General features: G+C 39.0%; 1 protein-coding gene across 5 annotated transcripts in view; it reads right to left on the bottom strand.

Moving 5' to 3' along the window:
- LOC112572526 (plexin-A2-like) overlaps nt 1-18,206 on the bottom strand; it is a 57,195-nt gene that overhangs the window by 17,085 nt on the left and 21,904 nt on the right. For 4 of the 5 annotated variants that reach the window (XM_025252245.1, XM_025252247.1, XM_025252246.1 and 1 more), the window contains 10 exons: nt 13,599-14,708; nt 10,370-10,558; nt 8,558-8,680; nt 7,832-7,932; nt 6,082-6,229; nt 5,772-5,943; nt 3,671-3,761; nt 3,151-3,478; nt 2,697-2,799; nt 2,102-2,274 (listed from right to left, as the gene is read on the bottom strand). In XM_025252245.1, the coding sequence (XP_025108030.1) occupies nt 2,102-2,274; nt 2,697-2,799; nt 3,151-3,478; nt 3,671-3,761; nt 5,772-5,943; nt 6,082-6,229; nt 7,832-7,932; nt 8,558-8,680; nt 10,370-10,558; nt 13,599-14,681 (2,511 nt within the window). In that variant the 5' untranslated portion in view covers nt 14,682-14,708. The remainder of the gene's footprint in view (nt 1-2,101; nt 2,275-2,696; nt 2,800-3,150; nt 3,479-3,670; nt 3,762-5,771; nt 5,944-6,081; nt 6,230-7,831; nt 7,933-8,557; nt 8,681-10,369; nt 10,559-13,598; nt 14,709-18,206) is intronic. The other variant, XM_025252248.1, reaches the window with a different exon arrangement.

The raw sequence follows: 18,206 nt of genomic DNA, 5'->3' as shown, positions 1-18,206 counted from the left end.
GCCTTACTACCACACTCACCTGCTGTCAAGAAAATTACGGAACTCTGACAATACCTTGTCACAAGTCACATCATCAAACCTTTTCACACCTTGGCAATACAACAAAACCTTTTTCATTTTTGTATTGATTTGTCTTTTTCCCCCATGGTCTTTGGGTTTAAGAAAGTTATGTTTCTCACTAGGGTGTACTTCAGTGGAGATTTATCCTGCAATTTAGAACAACTGCTTTTCAAAAAATCTCTGCATTCAGCTCTGAAGGCCATGACAGTTTCCATCGTTTACTGATGACTGTTTCTTAGCTACAGCCAGTAGTCTATCAACCCTGAAGCCAAGATCTATCATGCTCAGATTGACATGGTTAGAACTGTTGCATATATCAACCTGCACAAGTTGGAGGGCAGTTTCACATTTATTAAGTACATTTGACTGACCAATATGCGCATCAGATTTTTCATAATGTCATGTAAGTCTAAACAAAGGAAAGGAAGAAGAGGCTGATCAGCTGGTATTTTTCTCAAAAAAGGTTCAAGTATACTGGCAATTAAACTAAAGAAAGCCAGACGACATGAAGCAAAGGGGTAGATAAGACTCCAGCTTTTACATATCAAAGATTTGTTCTTTGGCAATGTTATTTTTTCTCCATTGCAGCTTTGACAAATGTTTCCAAGTCTGGAAGCATAACAATTGCTTTTTCAGCAACAGAATTGTTTTCAAGCCATCGGTGAGCACAGAACTTGGCTGGAAAAGATGTGGAACCAGTTACTTTATATAATCTTCTCTTCTGGCTGGGCTGTCTCTGAACAAGATATAAGCAGATGTAAGAAATGACTCAAACTCCCATTGAGAAGCCTCGCATCCACGCCTAAATGCATTGTGCATAACATGGAGTCCACAGCTGCCCACATTTAACATACCAACATTGTGATTGGTAATCATGTCGTTATTAATTTTCTCAAGAAGGTTCAGGTTTACAGAAGGGTCATCCATACTTGTCTTCCTTTAGCCAGTTCTCCTGAAAAGAGCACTTCCCCGGCACCTTTCAAATTGTTAAGCAGACAAAGAAATGTGGTCGACACGACGAGAGTGAACTCGCGAAAGGCCGAAATGGAAGTTCCCGCCGAAAGCGAGACTGGGTAGTCATGTGATTAAAATAGCAATGGGGCAAAAAATCGTCCGTATTTTGCGCCAAAGTCGACTCCGAAAATAAATTTGTGGTAATATTTTATCGATATAAGGACTTGTAAGGGTCACAGAGAAAATGTAAGGACCTGTGTGCGAATTTGTAAGGACCGCATGGCAAATATAAGGACTTATAAGGCCTTACGGCGAAAATTCAATATGTAAGGACTTATAAGGACCTTGTAAGGACCTGGGAACCCTGAGTAGACTATCTTGATCTACCTTATCTGCATCAATATGTTACAAATTTCTCTTGTACAACCACAGTTGGCTATTTATCTAAGTTATCAACATGGACAGGTATAAAAGTCACATTTCTAAGCCCTGCAACTAAATTACAGCTAGGAACAGCCCTGTTCACAGCCAGTTCCACTTGCTCTGTTTACTGCTTGTAAGAAGGCAAGGTGTGTAGCAGATCTCTAATTTAGTCAGACTGGCACTTTAGGTATGTAGCGAATTCTGTTTCATCTAGTTTCACAACTTAGATTAGACTTTGTGCATTGACTGACTGAGATGACTGTCAAACATCAACAGAAGCCTGTCGAGAAGGAAGACTACATCATTTGCTGAAAACTGGTTGTCAGAAAGTCAGTTTTATCAGCGTTAACTTAAACATCTGGAAAAGGTGGTCCATCACATCAGCACATCTCTGGCTGGAGGGCAGCGGGTATAGATTTTAAGTTTCAGCTGACGGCCTTGTCGGGCATGGAACACATGGTATTTTAAGGGTGAGAGACTATGGCAAATAATCATGTCAGTATGTTCAAAAGAAACAGTTATGCAAAAAAACAACCACCCAAAACCTACAATTAACAATCAAGTTATGCAATGTGCTATATGCATTTCCAGTCTCCCATGTCTGTTGCAAAACATCCTTGATTACTAGTAAGTTCATGATGACTTTTGGTTAATGTCTACATACTCGCAAAATTTGAGGCCCAGGGCAGGTGGCTGTACGGTCCATCCAGGACAAGGAAGGAGGGCAATATTTTTGCAGAGTACATCTGTCGCCACACCAACCACACTCGTACTCAGCATCCATGCTCAGACACTTGCCACAGTTGGTGACCATCAGAGGACACTTGTAGATCCTCACTGTGCCAATCATGATCATCATCATCATCATCATCATCATTGCAATAGTAAGAATAATCCTTGCAGATCCTCACTATGTCATAAAAGTAATGATAGCACATAGTTTGCCTTATCACTAAAAAGATGTATTCATACAATACAAACTATCACATACCCTAATGATATTCATGTATCATAACTCCAGTGACAGATTTCATATGCCATGATAATACATACCAGATGATAAACTACATGAAATCATTATCAATGTAATTAAAGTTGAAGAATGTTACCTATCACAAAGAATCATATTAGTTTCTGTCATGAAATATAAATGACAGAAACAAAGCGTGACAGCAAGCAGAGAGTTGAAACTGTACTGTATTCTTAAAAATGTCTAATAATTCCTGCAATTATTTAAGGCAGTAAAGTAGATAAGATACCCTGAATATTTTGAGAATTGTCCAAGGGAAGAGCACTGGGGCCCCAGGTAACCTTGAAGTTGGCAGTTACGTATGGTAGCTGCATCTTGTCAGCATAATCAAACTGCAAGTAAACAATACAGGAATGCAACAAGGTAAAACTGAACAAACTGCACTCTACAGATATCTTGTAGGAAAAAAATCTTTGAAAATCTTCATTTTAAGGGAAGGATAAGTGTAAGAAGGAAAACTTTAACATTAAATTATAAAGAATGGTGACAGCCTGAAAAATGGTCGGACTCTTATAAAAAACTTAGGAAAAGAGTAAATAAATGCATGGCCATTAAATAATATCTATTGATGCTGATTGATCATGATTTTTATCTTTTAAACAAATAATGTAAATGGAAGAATAAGATTTAAATGACAAATGTAGAAACAATAATCAGATAAAGAATACAATCAGATAACATACCCTAACAGGACTGCAAGTCAAGGACTGAGAAGAAATGGCACCTGCTACAGAGAAGTTAGAATCAAGGTAGCTGAAGTGACATTTGACCTCTTTTGTCCGACTTGATTCCAGGTTGCGCACTTGCACTGCAATCTGGCGGCTCTCTCCAGCATGCACTAATATGTCTTTGTCTTTTAAAAATGTCCAAATAAGGGGGCAGGCACTAGGAGAGGTAATGGGGGTGACAGAATACTCCTTGTTGGCAGGGCATGCATTGCCTTGTCTCAGGCAGATTCCACTAGCATAGCACCATTGACACTGGTAGGAGCTGTTAGTGCAGCTGCTACAGCTGCAAGCCATAAAAATCAGTTTACAAATCACTGCCTTTGAAAAAAAATTTATTCCATTATATGTCTCATGCGTAATATCTGATAAACTCTGAAAGCATTAATGTTTATGTATTTTATACCAAAATGTCAACAGGTCAAAATCTTAAAGAATCATCCCTTTTCCTAGTTCTAAACAAATGAGTAACACTTACTCTGTGTTACTTCTGCAATCATACACAGAAACACTTCTTGTTACAACTGATTTGCCTTGTACATGGAAATGAAGAACCATGTCCTCATGATCTGCAACATTTGGTAGAAGGGTGCTTTTAAGTGGGTCCTCATCATTTTTTTCTCCCTAAAAACCCTAAATGGATAAAATCTTATCTTTACATTCCAAAAAAAAAAAAATATTGTTTATATATGGTTTATCACAGTAAACTATGATTCTCACAAATACATCACAATAAAACCCTGTTCAGATATCAAAGTTAAATCTTGACCTCACAAAATCTATCCTATAAAAACATAAAAGTCCATCTTCATAAATGCATACAACTTTTACCCTGTCATCAACAACAATCAAAATCTACAATACTATGCCCTTTCCTTGCCAGTTGTGACATTATCAACCTTCTGGCCCATAAAAGTAAAAGTTTTGCCAGTTTTGTAGTAACAGGACAGCAGCAAAAATGTGACACAGTGTATTCATGAAATTAGAAAGCTTCTCAGATACAATCCTTCTCATCCCATCTCAAACTTACACAGAATATACAGTGAATAATTTTAGACAAAATGTCAATGATCTGATCTGTCATGATTTATCTTCTCATCTTCTCAATATTGAATCCGTTTGGAAGGTAGGAATTGTTTCCTGTGCATCCAGCAATAGCACATATGCTTCCATTACACATGCAATTTTGAGATTTGCATACATTTTGTATCATTAGAGACACTATGCTCAGCTGACGTCACACATGACTTCATACTAGATGTAGATTTGCACAGAAATCCTCTTCTCAAATTTCTCATATGTGTTTCATCTAGTGACTTCATGATTGAGGAATTGATAATATGAAAAGAGTCTTTTGAGTATGATATGTCTTACCACTAGGGAAACTCTTTAAGGCTTTTTTTAATCAGGCAAATATATGAACATACATCTGACCAAGTTCGCAAAAAATTTTATATAATCATACTATCCATCCGTATTTGTTAAAGAAGCACCTTTAACCAGTTAATGCTGTCAAACATTTAACCAAGTTTGGCAAAAGTAGTGCATGGAGGTCACAAGAAACCAACAGTTTTCAGATAAATGTTTGCATATTGAAACTCCTGGTCAACCTCCTGAGCTGTTAACGCTTATTTGCGAATACTACCCCGCATGTATTCCTACCTTCCCTCGCACGGGCAAAACCATTTTAAAAAGCACCCACAAGAAGCTTTGCCTTTAAGAATGTCCTTTAATAAATCATCCCATCTGTTGTTAAAGGGAATAAATCCTATTTGCAAAATGGTTTTCCTATCAAAATTTACAAAGATTTTTTTCCTTTTACATATAACATATTTTATTTTTTTTAAAAAGAATGATTTACATTTGTTTTACATGGAATATTGTTTGTAGTTAATGAAGCCTGAGTGTGTGAAACATTTATGGGAAGTCGCAAAGCACACTGAAACATATACAAACCTATTTATTAAAAGAAAGTCTTTGTCTACAAAAGCTGGAAAAAGAAATGCCATCAACAATATGAAACAGCATTAAGTAAAACTTCTCATCACTATTAATCTCTAGCAAGGAAATAAAACTAACAGCCATGCTAAAGTTAGGTAAGACTGTTAGTTTTTAAAGAAAACATACTCTTCTTTGTTTAGCTCAAGCTTATAGCCATTTATGCATGGAGGACAAAATCCTGAAGAAAACTGTCTTTGATTCTTTCACGAACATATTTGTATACAAATGTAGTATTAGGAAATAGGATAAAGGATATAATGTATAGCATAAAACCAAAATTTAAAGTCAGGAAACCGAATAGCCTTAAAAATAGAACAACTAGAAAAAGATCATGACTGTTTCTTTTGCCATTCCCGTAAACTCCTCCCTCACTTCATCATTAGATAAGTCCTCATTCCTAACCTAATCTAGGATTAAATAAAGAATTAGAATAGCATGCTAGATAACAAATAGAGTTAGTACTGACAGATGATAACAAATAAGGAGTTAGATAGGACTACTAGATGATATTGCTTGCACAGAAAAGGTAAGCAGAGCAAGTGTTAATACCAAAAGCAGAAGCAATGACTACTACTTACCCTTACCCTGAGGTATGCGAGGTAAGCGAGTGTGATCAGGAAGGGGACATGTGATGACATGATCCTTGAGAGTAGCTGGGGTATGGTGTTCTGACTGACCAGCTACAAACATGCAACCCAGCTTGGTATCCTTCTCAGGCTTCACACTGACATGATCAAGCTCAAAACTTATCTGCAAACAGAAAAATGGAACATCTGATCAAAACCTACCGAAAAATAATGTACGCATACCTTTTTCTGTAAATTTAGCAATGTTTATTTTACTTAGTCATTACATTTTGGAGATATGTCTAATTAGTAAATCCAGTACCTGCTTGGTGGACTGGATATCAGACTGAAGACTCTCAAAGCTGACCGCTTGTGGCTGGATATTTGTCATGGCTGCACAAGTTGCTGTTGCTGCAGGAAGCCAGTTGGGAGTGATGGCTGATCTATCACACTGTACTTCAGCAGTACATCTGTTAAAATTTATTTTGTTTTCAAGAATGCTTGTTAAAAACATAACAACATTCATAAACACATGCACCTCTCACCAACCAATCAGCTGAATAAACTCAGTTAAATATAATATAATCAACCACCAAAATCATCTTGACTAAAGCAAGAAACATAACTATCATGGATCCAAACTACATTATTGCTTTTGTATCTATCAATTATGGTTGTTTAATATTAATGATTATGTGACTTATTATACTGCTCCAAGAGATCCTTTCTATTGTTTACTATAAACATCCTGTGGTACATAACATAATTTTATTATATGTATTGGCATAATACCTCTATCTGTACTTTGAAAATAAATCCAATGCTGCATGCATCAGAACAAGAAGGGAATGCCTGCATCTTGTCTTAACATTACACCAAATTGTTTTGTTACAGGTAGCAACTACCATAGTTATAATATAACTCATCAGGTATCAAGAACATCTCCTTAGCACATCATCACACAGACATTCACTACACAGATCATCATCAACCAGACCCACATGCAATCACAATCAAGATAAATGCAGTCACAATTCATTTACATGTCAGCTTTTAGAAGAGGTATGGCTGAAATGACAGCTTTCTCCTGTTAGTCCTGTATGTAGATGCACAGAATTGGCAACCCTAAAGGAGATGGTATAATTCTCCTAACAGGTTGTCACAACATGTAAATATCACAATCTGTACAGTAGGTCAATGGTAGGCTTGCCAGCTGTCAGAGTCACAAGGAGAAAGCAGACATGCTGGATGTTGTAATAATACACCGGACTGGGAATCTGATTACAATGTTAATGTTGTGAGCAACACTGATTGTTGCAGTTGTAGGTAAGGTGCAAGAATTGTAACTATCATAGTTCTGAAATGACTGAGTACATCTGATTTCAAACTGGCCAGATTAACTGATGCCTGCTGCTTGTCTAACCTGCCAACTCTGCTTAAAAACTGAACCTCCACCTGCTGAAATTAACCCTGCTCTGATAGTGTTTGAGCGTTGTCTCAATCTCCAAACAAAACACCTGGTCAGCCACTCTTTTATGTCTTCACATCAAGTTAGCACCCATCCTATTCCTATGGCAAATTTTGAATAAACTCCTTTTAGAAACAAAACTGTCTCCTTTAGTTATACCTGTTCACTTCTTTAACAAAGTTTACAAACACAGAAATGACTGGTCTTCAACTGAAAAAAAAAAAACCCCATTCATTCCACAAAGGACACACAGATGAAACCAAAGCAGCAGATGACACAATCTTCCAATCAACTGCACACTTAATTCCTTAAGAAATATTCTTAGTAGTAGATATGGTTGGGCATTGGTAAAAAGCTGAAGAGGAATTAGTAAAAATCAGTCTTCCATGGACATGTGGCACTTCAAGATGTTTATACAGGGATGTGAATGATGTGGATGTATGCAACATGCATGTGTACTGAGAACTGCAAAACAAAAACAAAACAAAACAAATATCAATAAACTATATATATTATAAACCTGACAATTCTTTCATGGCAAACTTGAAAGTGAAGAAAATTTACTAGAATGCATTTTTCATAGAGTTCATTAAGGTATACTGACCTGTTTTGCATGATGCACCAACCACACATAGGATCACTATCGGCAACACATTCCTCACAACTGCTTCGATGCTCACAGTGACGAGCCCAAACGAGTGATACCTGTAAATGCACACATTTTTAGTCTGACTATTGCTGTTCTAACAGCATCACTATACCATCTTTTGGAGATTTTAGGCACCTTTAAATCTGAAGCAATTGCTTTTTACTACCAGAATGTAGCTAGTCTTTGCGCTATCATATTTATGACTATTTCATGAATACTGTTCAGCGCAAGGAGTTTGCTTGTTAGCCAGGGTATTTCACATGATCCAAAAGTAATTATTATAAAATTAGCATAGTTTTAGACAGAAGTTAATCCATGGTATGCACTGATTTAGTGGGCAGATAGTGCAAGATACACTAGGCCAAAGTTTGTAAACAGCACTAAGATCAAAATCTACTGTGAGCCAATCAATCAAGAATATACCTTTTCTCATTTTCCACAAGCCAGAAGAGCAACACAAATATTCATGCATGCTGACCAGTCATTCCTGTATTCTCTATAAACACTCTACTCCATAAGATGTATGATGCCATTCTAATAGGAATATTAAGTAAAATTCTAAGATAAACAAGAACATGCCAGAAATAATAAATGAAAGAGAGAGATACAGAGTACCAAAGGGTCACCAAAAAAATAGGTGAGAAATGAGAAGAATAAAGCATGTTACACCAGTCTTCTTACTTTGGATGGTGTAAGGACATAGAGGTTATCCATATCAGTTGAGTCTACCACCTGCAGCACTGGACCCTGCGAGTCCACTCGCAACCTGTCAACGTCTCTGCCACTTGTTCCCTGTACAACCACCTGCAATCAGCATAACCACATAAAATGCACTTAAAGTGGTGTCTGTCTTTCAGTTTAATGTATTAATCATTAGGTTTCTGAAAAAAAAAACAAACCCCAAAACAAACAAACTAGAGAACGACTGAAGGTACATGCTTTTTTTCATCCAAAGTATCTTTTATTTAAAATGCCTTTCTCTCAAACACATTTCTTCTGCATGCAGGTTGAAAGTAAATGGAAACACCAGAGGCCATAGACCAGAATCAGCGGTAAATCTTACCTTGTAAGACCTTCATGTTTCTGACAAATGTATCTAACACATCAGACCTGCATGTTCCTACTTAATGTATCTAACACACTGCATGATCCTGTAATTGGAAACATGGTGCATAGGAAACAAGAGATAGGCTGATAATAAATGACAATCAATTAGTTCTCATCTTCAGTATTGTCCTCACCTAAGGCTATAGAGCAGTGGTTAAGTATTTCAGACTGCGGACCACTTTACTAGAGTAAAAAATATGGCAGACCACTGAGGCCTAAAAATCACTATGTACCATGAATTTCAAATTTAATTGCTTCGTTTGGTTTATTACAATTCAAAACTAAATGTACTTTTATGACAGTAGTATAGTAATAAGTTTACATAAAATTACATACTTTGCAAAGTATACATAAAAATTTTAAATAACGAAGTGCACTGAGTCATTAAGGGTAACGGATGACGTGGTTAAATGACGCAATGCTCAAGCTGTTATGTAAAGACTTAGTTTGTAAGCGAGCATTTTATGCGAACGAGAGGTTGGTTATCGATAAAATTAAAACTCGTGTGAAACCAGTACAGGACTAATTAGCGTATCTGGCAATTTAAACATCACTTTGCTGACATATGATGACTGTCAGCTGCGGACCACCTGACTTATGCAAGCAGCCCACAAGTAGTCTGCGGACCACACTTTCAGAACCACTGCTATAGAGGGCTTTCTAAGGCTGTGGGTACTGAGTGGTAAAGCAAACCCATATCAACTTGCATGCAAAGATAAAGACTCATGACTCCAAATTTCATAAGCTGGTATTTACTCAAACCAAAGAACTCTAAGGAACATAAAGTCCTTTTACAGAAAAAAAATACTTATCATATGTGAGATTGCATGTGGAAAGTTGCTCTAACCCATGTTTTACTGTGCACTGGCTGCCCTTCCAAGAAGTGCAAGTATTTATAGGCTAAAAAATTCCCCAGGTGCATTCAGCAACATTACATCCGGGAAGGTAAAAAAACTCTAGAACTGGTCTGAGGAGCAGTATGTCTGACATAGGCTATACAAGGTAAAAAGCTCTAGAACTGGTCTGAAGAGCAATATGTCTGACACAAGCTATACATGCCAGCATCAGCACTTACTCCTCTTTTAATAAGAGTAATTTATATGCAAGAGAAACCATACATACATATAGCTAGAACTTGCACTTATTAATGGAAGTGACATCTACTTACATGCCTTGATTTCGAACAAGCATGCTTAAAATGGATTATGCTTTTAGTTAACTGCTTGTGTGCATGTATATATGTGTGCATGGATGCATACGCTTAAGTGTCTACAATGATTAACTACAGATTTCTGAATGCTTCTCCTCCTGCTTCCTTTATCTGGCATCAGCCGTTAACGTTTCCACATCCTTTAGGGTAATGTAGATAAGTGTGCACATGCTAACCTTCAGTAAGTCTCCATCTGTTGTGCCAATGAAGGCCAAATCCAGCTGGCCACTGCTCTGAACAGTTAGTGCTGTGCCTAGCTGACCCACCAGTGTCCAGACAGCTACCGCTAACACAGGCCGACTACCCTCAATAGATGGGTAGGCTTCTGCTTCTGGATTTTGGGCACACATATCCACAGGAGCAGTCTGAAACATTCAGAAGGCATGCACATCTTTACTTTCAAAATGTATGAAGCCCCACTTGTTACAGAACTGCACCTACTACCTACATACAACATCTATCTTGGTAAGTATGCATTTATCAGACTGATGACTAATCACCATACCTATAGTCACTTATGTTCTCACTTAATTATAGGTATATAAAAGCATCATAAACTACACACTGAAATGATTTATAGGGCCAGCATGCTTGACTAGTCTCCTAGTATTAGTAGTATCATGCTCTATGGCTATAAACAAAAGACTGAAAATATTGACAAAAGATATTGGCAGGACTAAGTGTATAAAAGAAAATGAGAGGACAGAGAGAGAGAGAATGAATTTGTAGCTTTAAGTGGACTATCTTTAGGAGAGTTCCATTGCTCTGCTGCAGCATAGTCTATGGAATGTACATTTTTGTCTTGGTGATAGCAGAAGTAAATTTTTGTGGTTGGGATAAAGGGAAAGAAAAAATCGGAGAAAAAGGCAAGATGGGTGCCTTCAAAGAAATTAAAACAAGGACAGATAAGTTGTATTGAACGCCGCACATGGGTGGAGAGCCAATGCTGCACATAAAAGACGGGAGTGACATAGCCTGTTTCCTTTTCGAGCACCATATGTGCAGTGGAATTTTCTGAATTTACTTTCTGAATACTGTTATTAATGCAGTTACTGGCTAAGCTGACTCGTGCCTTCTGATGTCTGCACATGAACTTAATACTAAAGAAGGCAAATGTGGGGTGCCCTCCCCCCTTACTCATAACTTTAGCTGGATAGAAATGCTCTCTTAGCTTGTCATCAAATTCTGTGCATGTTAATGAGCCAGGTTTGCAGGCATGTGCACATATGTGTATACACACATGCACAGAACATGTGCATGAACAAGTTTATACATCAAAGGTGGACTTTTTAAATCCAAAACAATGGTTTGAATTCTGTGCAGGATTTCTAGATTTAGCCGCATGATGGATTGAGCCCCAAAATCTGAGAAAACCAACAGAAATAATGCTCTTAAAAATTCTACACACACTACCAAAGGCACTCTCAAGGCAAGACTACTCTGTTGGCAAGGGAAGGAGGGGGAAATGGAGGCTTTTCTTTCCAAGGCTGGTTGTCATTGGGGCCATCACTAGTCACCTGGAAAACAGTTACTTGAGATCTCAGGGCTGGCTGCATCTCCAGCCTATATGTGCCCCCATCAGGCCTCTCCACAGAACCAAAGGCAGACTAAGGAAGCAAAGAGCAGGGGAAAGGGATGGTTTAATTGCAGGAGTGTGGTGAGTGAGACTTGGTCTACTGTCTGCCAGTGACAGGAGGCATCTGTTGTGCCAGTTGATACTGAGTGGTGCCAAAAAGCCTCTCTCCTGGCCCATCAAAGAGAAGAAAACTGCTGCCTCCAAACACACAGGCCAGTCCCTAGGGTAGCTGTCTACCTTCTATTGCTCGAATCATCTCCAAATTTAGTGAATCTGTATACCATCTGCAGTCTTCAGCCAGAATAACACTTTTTTTGTGTTTTGTTCATATTATAAGAAATTTCTAAGGGAAGAAAAAGGGACCATTCACTGTGTCCATTCACAGCAACCAGCGCATGAACTCTTTGTTATAATGACCCATGTGTTAATGGACCCTAACCACTGAAAATTCAGCATCTGCCAAACAGTAACTTAAAAGATATTTCTAGAACTATAGAACAGCCACTACTTGTAAACTGGTTTATGTTGCCTGCTTTGTCAGATGAACAGTTTTGGCCCGATTCATTCTGTGCTTTAGAGTGTCCGGCAGTCTCTACCTAGAAATCTCATCATTTATTTAGTTCTAACTTATATACTTTGTTTGAATTTGTAGCATGTCAGTATAAAGGTGTGGATGGCCCTTGATTGTGAATGAAATGAGCTCAAGGGATGTTGCTGGCTGCTTCCAATGAAGAAATGGCTGCAATAAAAAGATGGCGGAACTCTGAACACTTGAGTTGAAATGTGAGCAATATGTCGCGCCAGCCCTTTAGTTTTCTCTTGCACTAAGTAACTTTCCCTTGAGGGCTACCTCAGGAGTCAGTGAATGGCTGCACAACCATCAGCTTGCTATAAGTTAACTGAACTATACTCTGGTAGACTCCACTGGTTTCTACATCATGCAAGCAATGGCATTTGGTGTGGGACATTGAGTATGAAGGGTATGTGAGGTGATAGGGCCCACCATATATTCTATATATATATATTCCATATGATGAAGCCTAGCATACTGTAGAATATGGGGACAGCATGCTACTGATGGTAGTGGTGGTGGGAACAGCATACAGTATATGACGTAGCCCACTGTAATGTATATGATGAAGCCCACTGTACTGTAGTTGGTGGGGGCATGCATAACCTTGGGAAAAAAGGTTCATAATCTCTATATTACCTGCTTGTGTGCTGGCAAGACCAGGAAATACACACACGAGACACTGGTTTGCTGACCCTATATCTGGAGCTTCATGTGATACCAGGCAGCAGGAACGAAAGGGAAAGGAACCAAGAGGAATGCTAGCAGTTTCAGGGGAGCAGATACCTGACATCAGCAATGGGGAAGGGGGTCATTCCCCATCACCCCTGCTGATTTGTGCTTATGGAGCACCGTCAGTGATTCTACTGTCAAATCTTGATGAGAATTTGCCTGGAAAAATGTTACCAGTATAGGAGGTGCTGCTGTTGTGCTTACAGATCAACATATTGTCAGTAAGGCATAGAGTCTTGCATGCTGTTAGGCCTCCTGTGTTATTCAAGACCTACAGAGATACAGTCTGCACTAGCAAATATAACACGGGTTTACAAAAATCTTTTAAGTCTAACCTCTGATGATTAAAATGCAAACATAAAAATCAGACAGCTTAACAAATTTAACTCATGGTTCTTTACATCAAATACTAGTTAGATATAAAATTCGTCATTTATTTATGATGCATGCATCTTGCATTATGTCTCCCATAAAATATGACCAATATTCCACATAAAAAATAAAAATGTAAAAATGTACCACAAACCGTTTTCACACAGGTGCGCACTGTTTCAAAGTGTTGCGGGCCAACTCGACCATTGCCATTGTAGCATTCCTCTACACTGCGATTAAACTCTGCATCAACTTGGTTTAAATCTAGAACACACAGGACTGATGCCTGCTGTCCCTCATTCCAGGTGTCCGCAGTAGAATCAGAAAAAATAGTAAATAGCTTATTTTCCTTGGGGTGAAGTACTGCTCCATGGATGATGTCGTAGCGTGCTACTGAGGAGGCATCACACAGCAAGGGAAGCTGAATGTGCGAGTAGAAAAAGCGATCCTGGGTACACACCCGACTGATGCGTGAAACCATCTTATCTGATGTGGGGCTCTCTTTCTGGACTGTCACAAAATATGCAAACATACCTCTGATGAATCCATAGATATACTTCACAGGGAAGCTTGCCTTGAACTCATCCTTGATAACTTTTTTTGTGCCCATAACCTTCTTGGAATTTCCATCTTGGTCCCTAAAGATGAGGTTAAGGTCACTGAGCTGGCGACTGCTGATGCTGTACACCAAGTCTCTGTAGTTTTTGTTCCCCAGGTTGCTGTACTCAGCCCCAACATACAAGGCCTTCTCGCCATTCATGCTGGGGCCCACAAACAATACGCACGATGAATCTTTTTCGTTGGGGACAAGTGGCATGTGAATCAACTTGACCACATGAGTGATGTTGCTCAAGTCCAACTTCTGACACAAGCCATGGTACAATGTGGAGCACAATAACACAGTGTTGTCTTCATAGTCTATCGCTAGTCCCTTGGTCACAGAGTCATGCAGTGTTTTCTCCTCAAGGCAAGGTAAAAGAGGTGGGGGGCAGTTTGGGTTGTCTTCTCGGGGTCCTATGGCTGCACTTTGCAGCAAAGTGAGGGTGGGGGTCAGGCGGTGCAGCCGATTAGTGGCACCAGCATACACAGTGCCTGTCACACTGTGCACAATCAGCTGCTGAAAGGGATTACCCCCTGGGTCACGGAATGTGATGAGTGTCTCCAACGCCATGTTGAGGTGGACAAATAGCAGCAGACTCACAACTCTCTCTCCTATCAATGGCATGGTAGTAGTCATAGTAATGTGCTATCAGCCAAACTCACCCTGAAATCAACATTAACAGAATACATCAATTGCTGACCTAAACTGCTAATCCAATAATATCCCACTATCAATGTAACCCCAAATACTGATCCAATAATATTACACCACTTGAATCAAGTAATGGTTCCTACAGACTTAACATCTAGCAATATATTTCTGACATGAGCTACAAGCCCCGTTATTTGCACTATAAACTGACAGACACTAAATATTTCTAAGTAGTTTTGGAAGTTAGTGTAGTCATGATAAAGAAACTGCCTACACTTTATCTAGTCTTTCCAAAAGGAAGGCATATGTAGAACATATATAGTGTTTTATAGAACACTCATAAAAAAGTACCCCAAAATATTTTAATGCCTGGACAGAAGCAATTTTACCTGCTCTATAAGAAAAGCAACACAAACAGACCAATAAATTGTAGGGACATATTATTAAACACATTTAGTAAAATATTTACCCACATTTTAAATACAAGGCTTACACAAGGGAACAAAATCTATTTTTAAGAATTATAGGTAGGTTTAAACAACAAATTAAAGCATAAAAGACCATGTATGGAATCTTGAGATGGATATAACTGGGGTGTTATGGTTTTTGGTTGAAATAACCAGCCCTTGTTCACTGTTACCTCTTTACCAGCGCACATCAGTCGACTGTGCTTTTCTGCCCCAGAGTCCCAATAAATAAAAAAAAATTAAGTTCTTGTGACTGGCTATATGTGCTTTGTTTCTGTTTTTTTTTTTGTAGAAATTATATGAAAAATATAAACAGTGCATTTTAAGAGAGCGTCTTTGTCTACCAGGATACATATGTATTGATCCATTGCTTTTATCTGTGGCCCTAGTTGTGAAGTTGCTTCCCCAGGGTATAATGGGGATCTCAAGGAAAATAATCTCAAATCTGAAGTTATAAAGCAGCACTGAAATCCTGCAGACACTACTTTGGGGCACCTTTGCCACCGCTTTTTAACTACTGCTCCAGGAGTTTTTGTTTTTTTTAAAAAAAGAAAATCTGCAGGTTTGAACACTGTTTTGTAATTTTGTAAACAAAACACTTATCCTTGAGTTCTCCACAGTGCCCCAGGGCAATGACACCCTTGCTTCATAACTATGGTCCCTGAAGAGTTAGTTCCCAATCTAAATCTGTCTTTCCTTTTAAACTCTGACATCTTTAAGATCTAACAGTCGACGTCCATTCCAAAAATGGCGGGTGGACCTACGCTTTTGTCGTCTGCCTATCCCAGTCGGACACTCATTTAAACCGTTGCAAAAATATCTCTCGTCCGTTTTATTAAAGGTAGATCAACTCCACGCCAAACTCCCCACTCCCTTGTGAACAACAGATCGAATAGTTCAATACGATCGACCTGTGGCGTACTACCGTTGCTCTATAAGAAAGTTCTGCCAAAAAAATTCTGGTTATGACAACGAAGTTCCATATAGTGTATGTGCGCTTGAAGAACTAGACCTTAGATTTTACAGAAAACCTATTCTAAAAATAGCGAATGTCTCTTATATATATCTGTCACGTGCCATCGCTACAACCTGATCGTGACGTCACGCGCAAAGCATTTTGGGACGATCCGCCATTTTGCTTGTGCACGCGGTTGGTTGCTAAGTTGCTTCGACAGTCGCGTCTTCTGTTCCTTTCCTGATTGAGTTTTGGTCAGCTTACCATTATACTTGCTGCTGTTTGCGTAATCGGGTGCAATATCAATATTTGCAATATCCAAATTTCACTATCAAAATCTTATAAAACTCGACAGCTTATCGTTGATTTTGCATGTGGAAGTCCGGAAGGTGTGGTTATTTCATTGAAATTCATTTACAATTATCATAGGAGGGACGAAGCTAGTGGCGGCTTAAGCAAACAAAATGGTGGACGGTATCCCATAGCTCATCGGATCGTGAGGTATTAAAGCAAACCTTAAATTTAACCAAGAAGTAGAAATGTTGTCCCTCTGCTGTGCCGCACCAGAACACAAGCGCAGACCAATGTGCAAAGCAGGTGGACAGTCAAACGAACCAAACAAATTGTACTCAGTACAAGAAGTGAGGGTAGCTGACTGTGCTGCAGTATGAATGGTGAACACAGATCAATAGCAAGTGCCGCGCCGAATGACTCACTGCCCTAACAAGTGCCTGGCCCCCTTTTTCTCTCCACCCCCACCCCCAGGCTTTCAACATGTTTTGTGGACTAGGAAAAGAAGAGTGATTTGCTAGATTGATTTCTGCAGCAGCATTGGCAAGCTCTTGAGCCTTCGGCATCTGATCTGTCTCGAGTCTCAGGGTTAGCACTTGGTCCTGGTCTCGGGTACGTAGCTGTCAAGTGTACAACTGCCGCTCAGGGGTAGAGCCGTCGGTCAAACAACAAAGCATATCGTGCCGCCTCATTTAGACAAAAGTACTCACTCTATAAGACAGGAAAACATCTCTCCTGACTTCTTAACAATCCCTGTCCTACATCTTACCAATATTTAGACCCAATGATTCTTAATCAAGTTCAGCTAGACGACAAAAACCGATTTCACATAACTCCTAATCTCTCTCGAATGGGAAGTGGACGTCCGTGTTACGTGCAATGCGATTGACGACTACACCAGAAGCAACTTGTACGACCAGCATAGCCTGGGCGTCATCGGAAGTGGTAATGCGATTGTGTAATAGACTGCCGATTGGGGATGACTTTTTCTTCTTTAATCATAAACTCGATCGTCATCAATTTTAAAGACATTGCAGGTTGCGATCCATATAAGTAGTCAAATCCTACTACGTATTCAACACTTTACATCCTTGTCATTAACACAGGCAATAACAGAAAGACAGAGACAAAAAGAAACACGAAAGACAAGACAGAAAAATTAAAAGACACAAAGAGAAAGAAGGACTAAAAGGATTACGTATTTTCGCTTTAAGTAAAGCTCTGGTCGCTGAAAAGACAGTTACGGGGCTTACTAATAAAATAAACGGAAAACAAAAGCAAAGAGAGATCTTGCAATGGCAAAGTCAAGATATTAAAACTTTCTGGTCGTTTCATGAGCTTCTAGTTTCTGAAAAGTAGTTCGTGCTCTTATGTGTGTTTAATAAAATATAATGAGCAACGAATGAGAGCCTAAATAAATTGTTCTTATTGCAACGTAGGGTGTAGGACGTGAGCGCGTTGTGATTCAGCAGCAGAAACACGAACTTGGATTACTGGACTGCTTGCAAACGACTTTATTTCCAGTTAACTACTAAAACGAGGCTGGGGTATACAAAGGTCCCGATCACGGACCTTCATTACGATGATGAAGGTTCATTCTCTCGGTTTAGTCACATTCATTGTTTAGGCTCGCAGAGACAAACAGCGTAGAACGTCGCTAGAGGCTAAGCGTTGGTCTCGGAAGACAGCAGTTCACCTACCGTAGTAGAAATGATTAATAAATTTAATAGATCGCTAAATGACAACACAATCATTAACTGGGAACGAAAAACAATTGCCAGATGATGCTATAAGAAA

This window comes from Pomacea canaliculata, linkage group LG9 (assembly GCF_003073045.1).
Source record: "Pomacea canaliculata isolate SZHN2017 linkage group LG9, ASM307304v1, whole genome shotgun sequence".
Taxonomy (NCBI): domain Eukaryota; kingdom Metazoa; phylum Mollusca; class Gastropoda; order Architaenioglossa; family Ampullariidae; genus Pomacea; species Pomacea canaliculata.
Note: the sequence above shows the minus strand (reverse complement) of the source record. Positions and strands in the feature narration are given on the sequence as shown.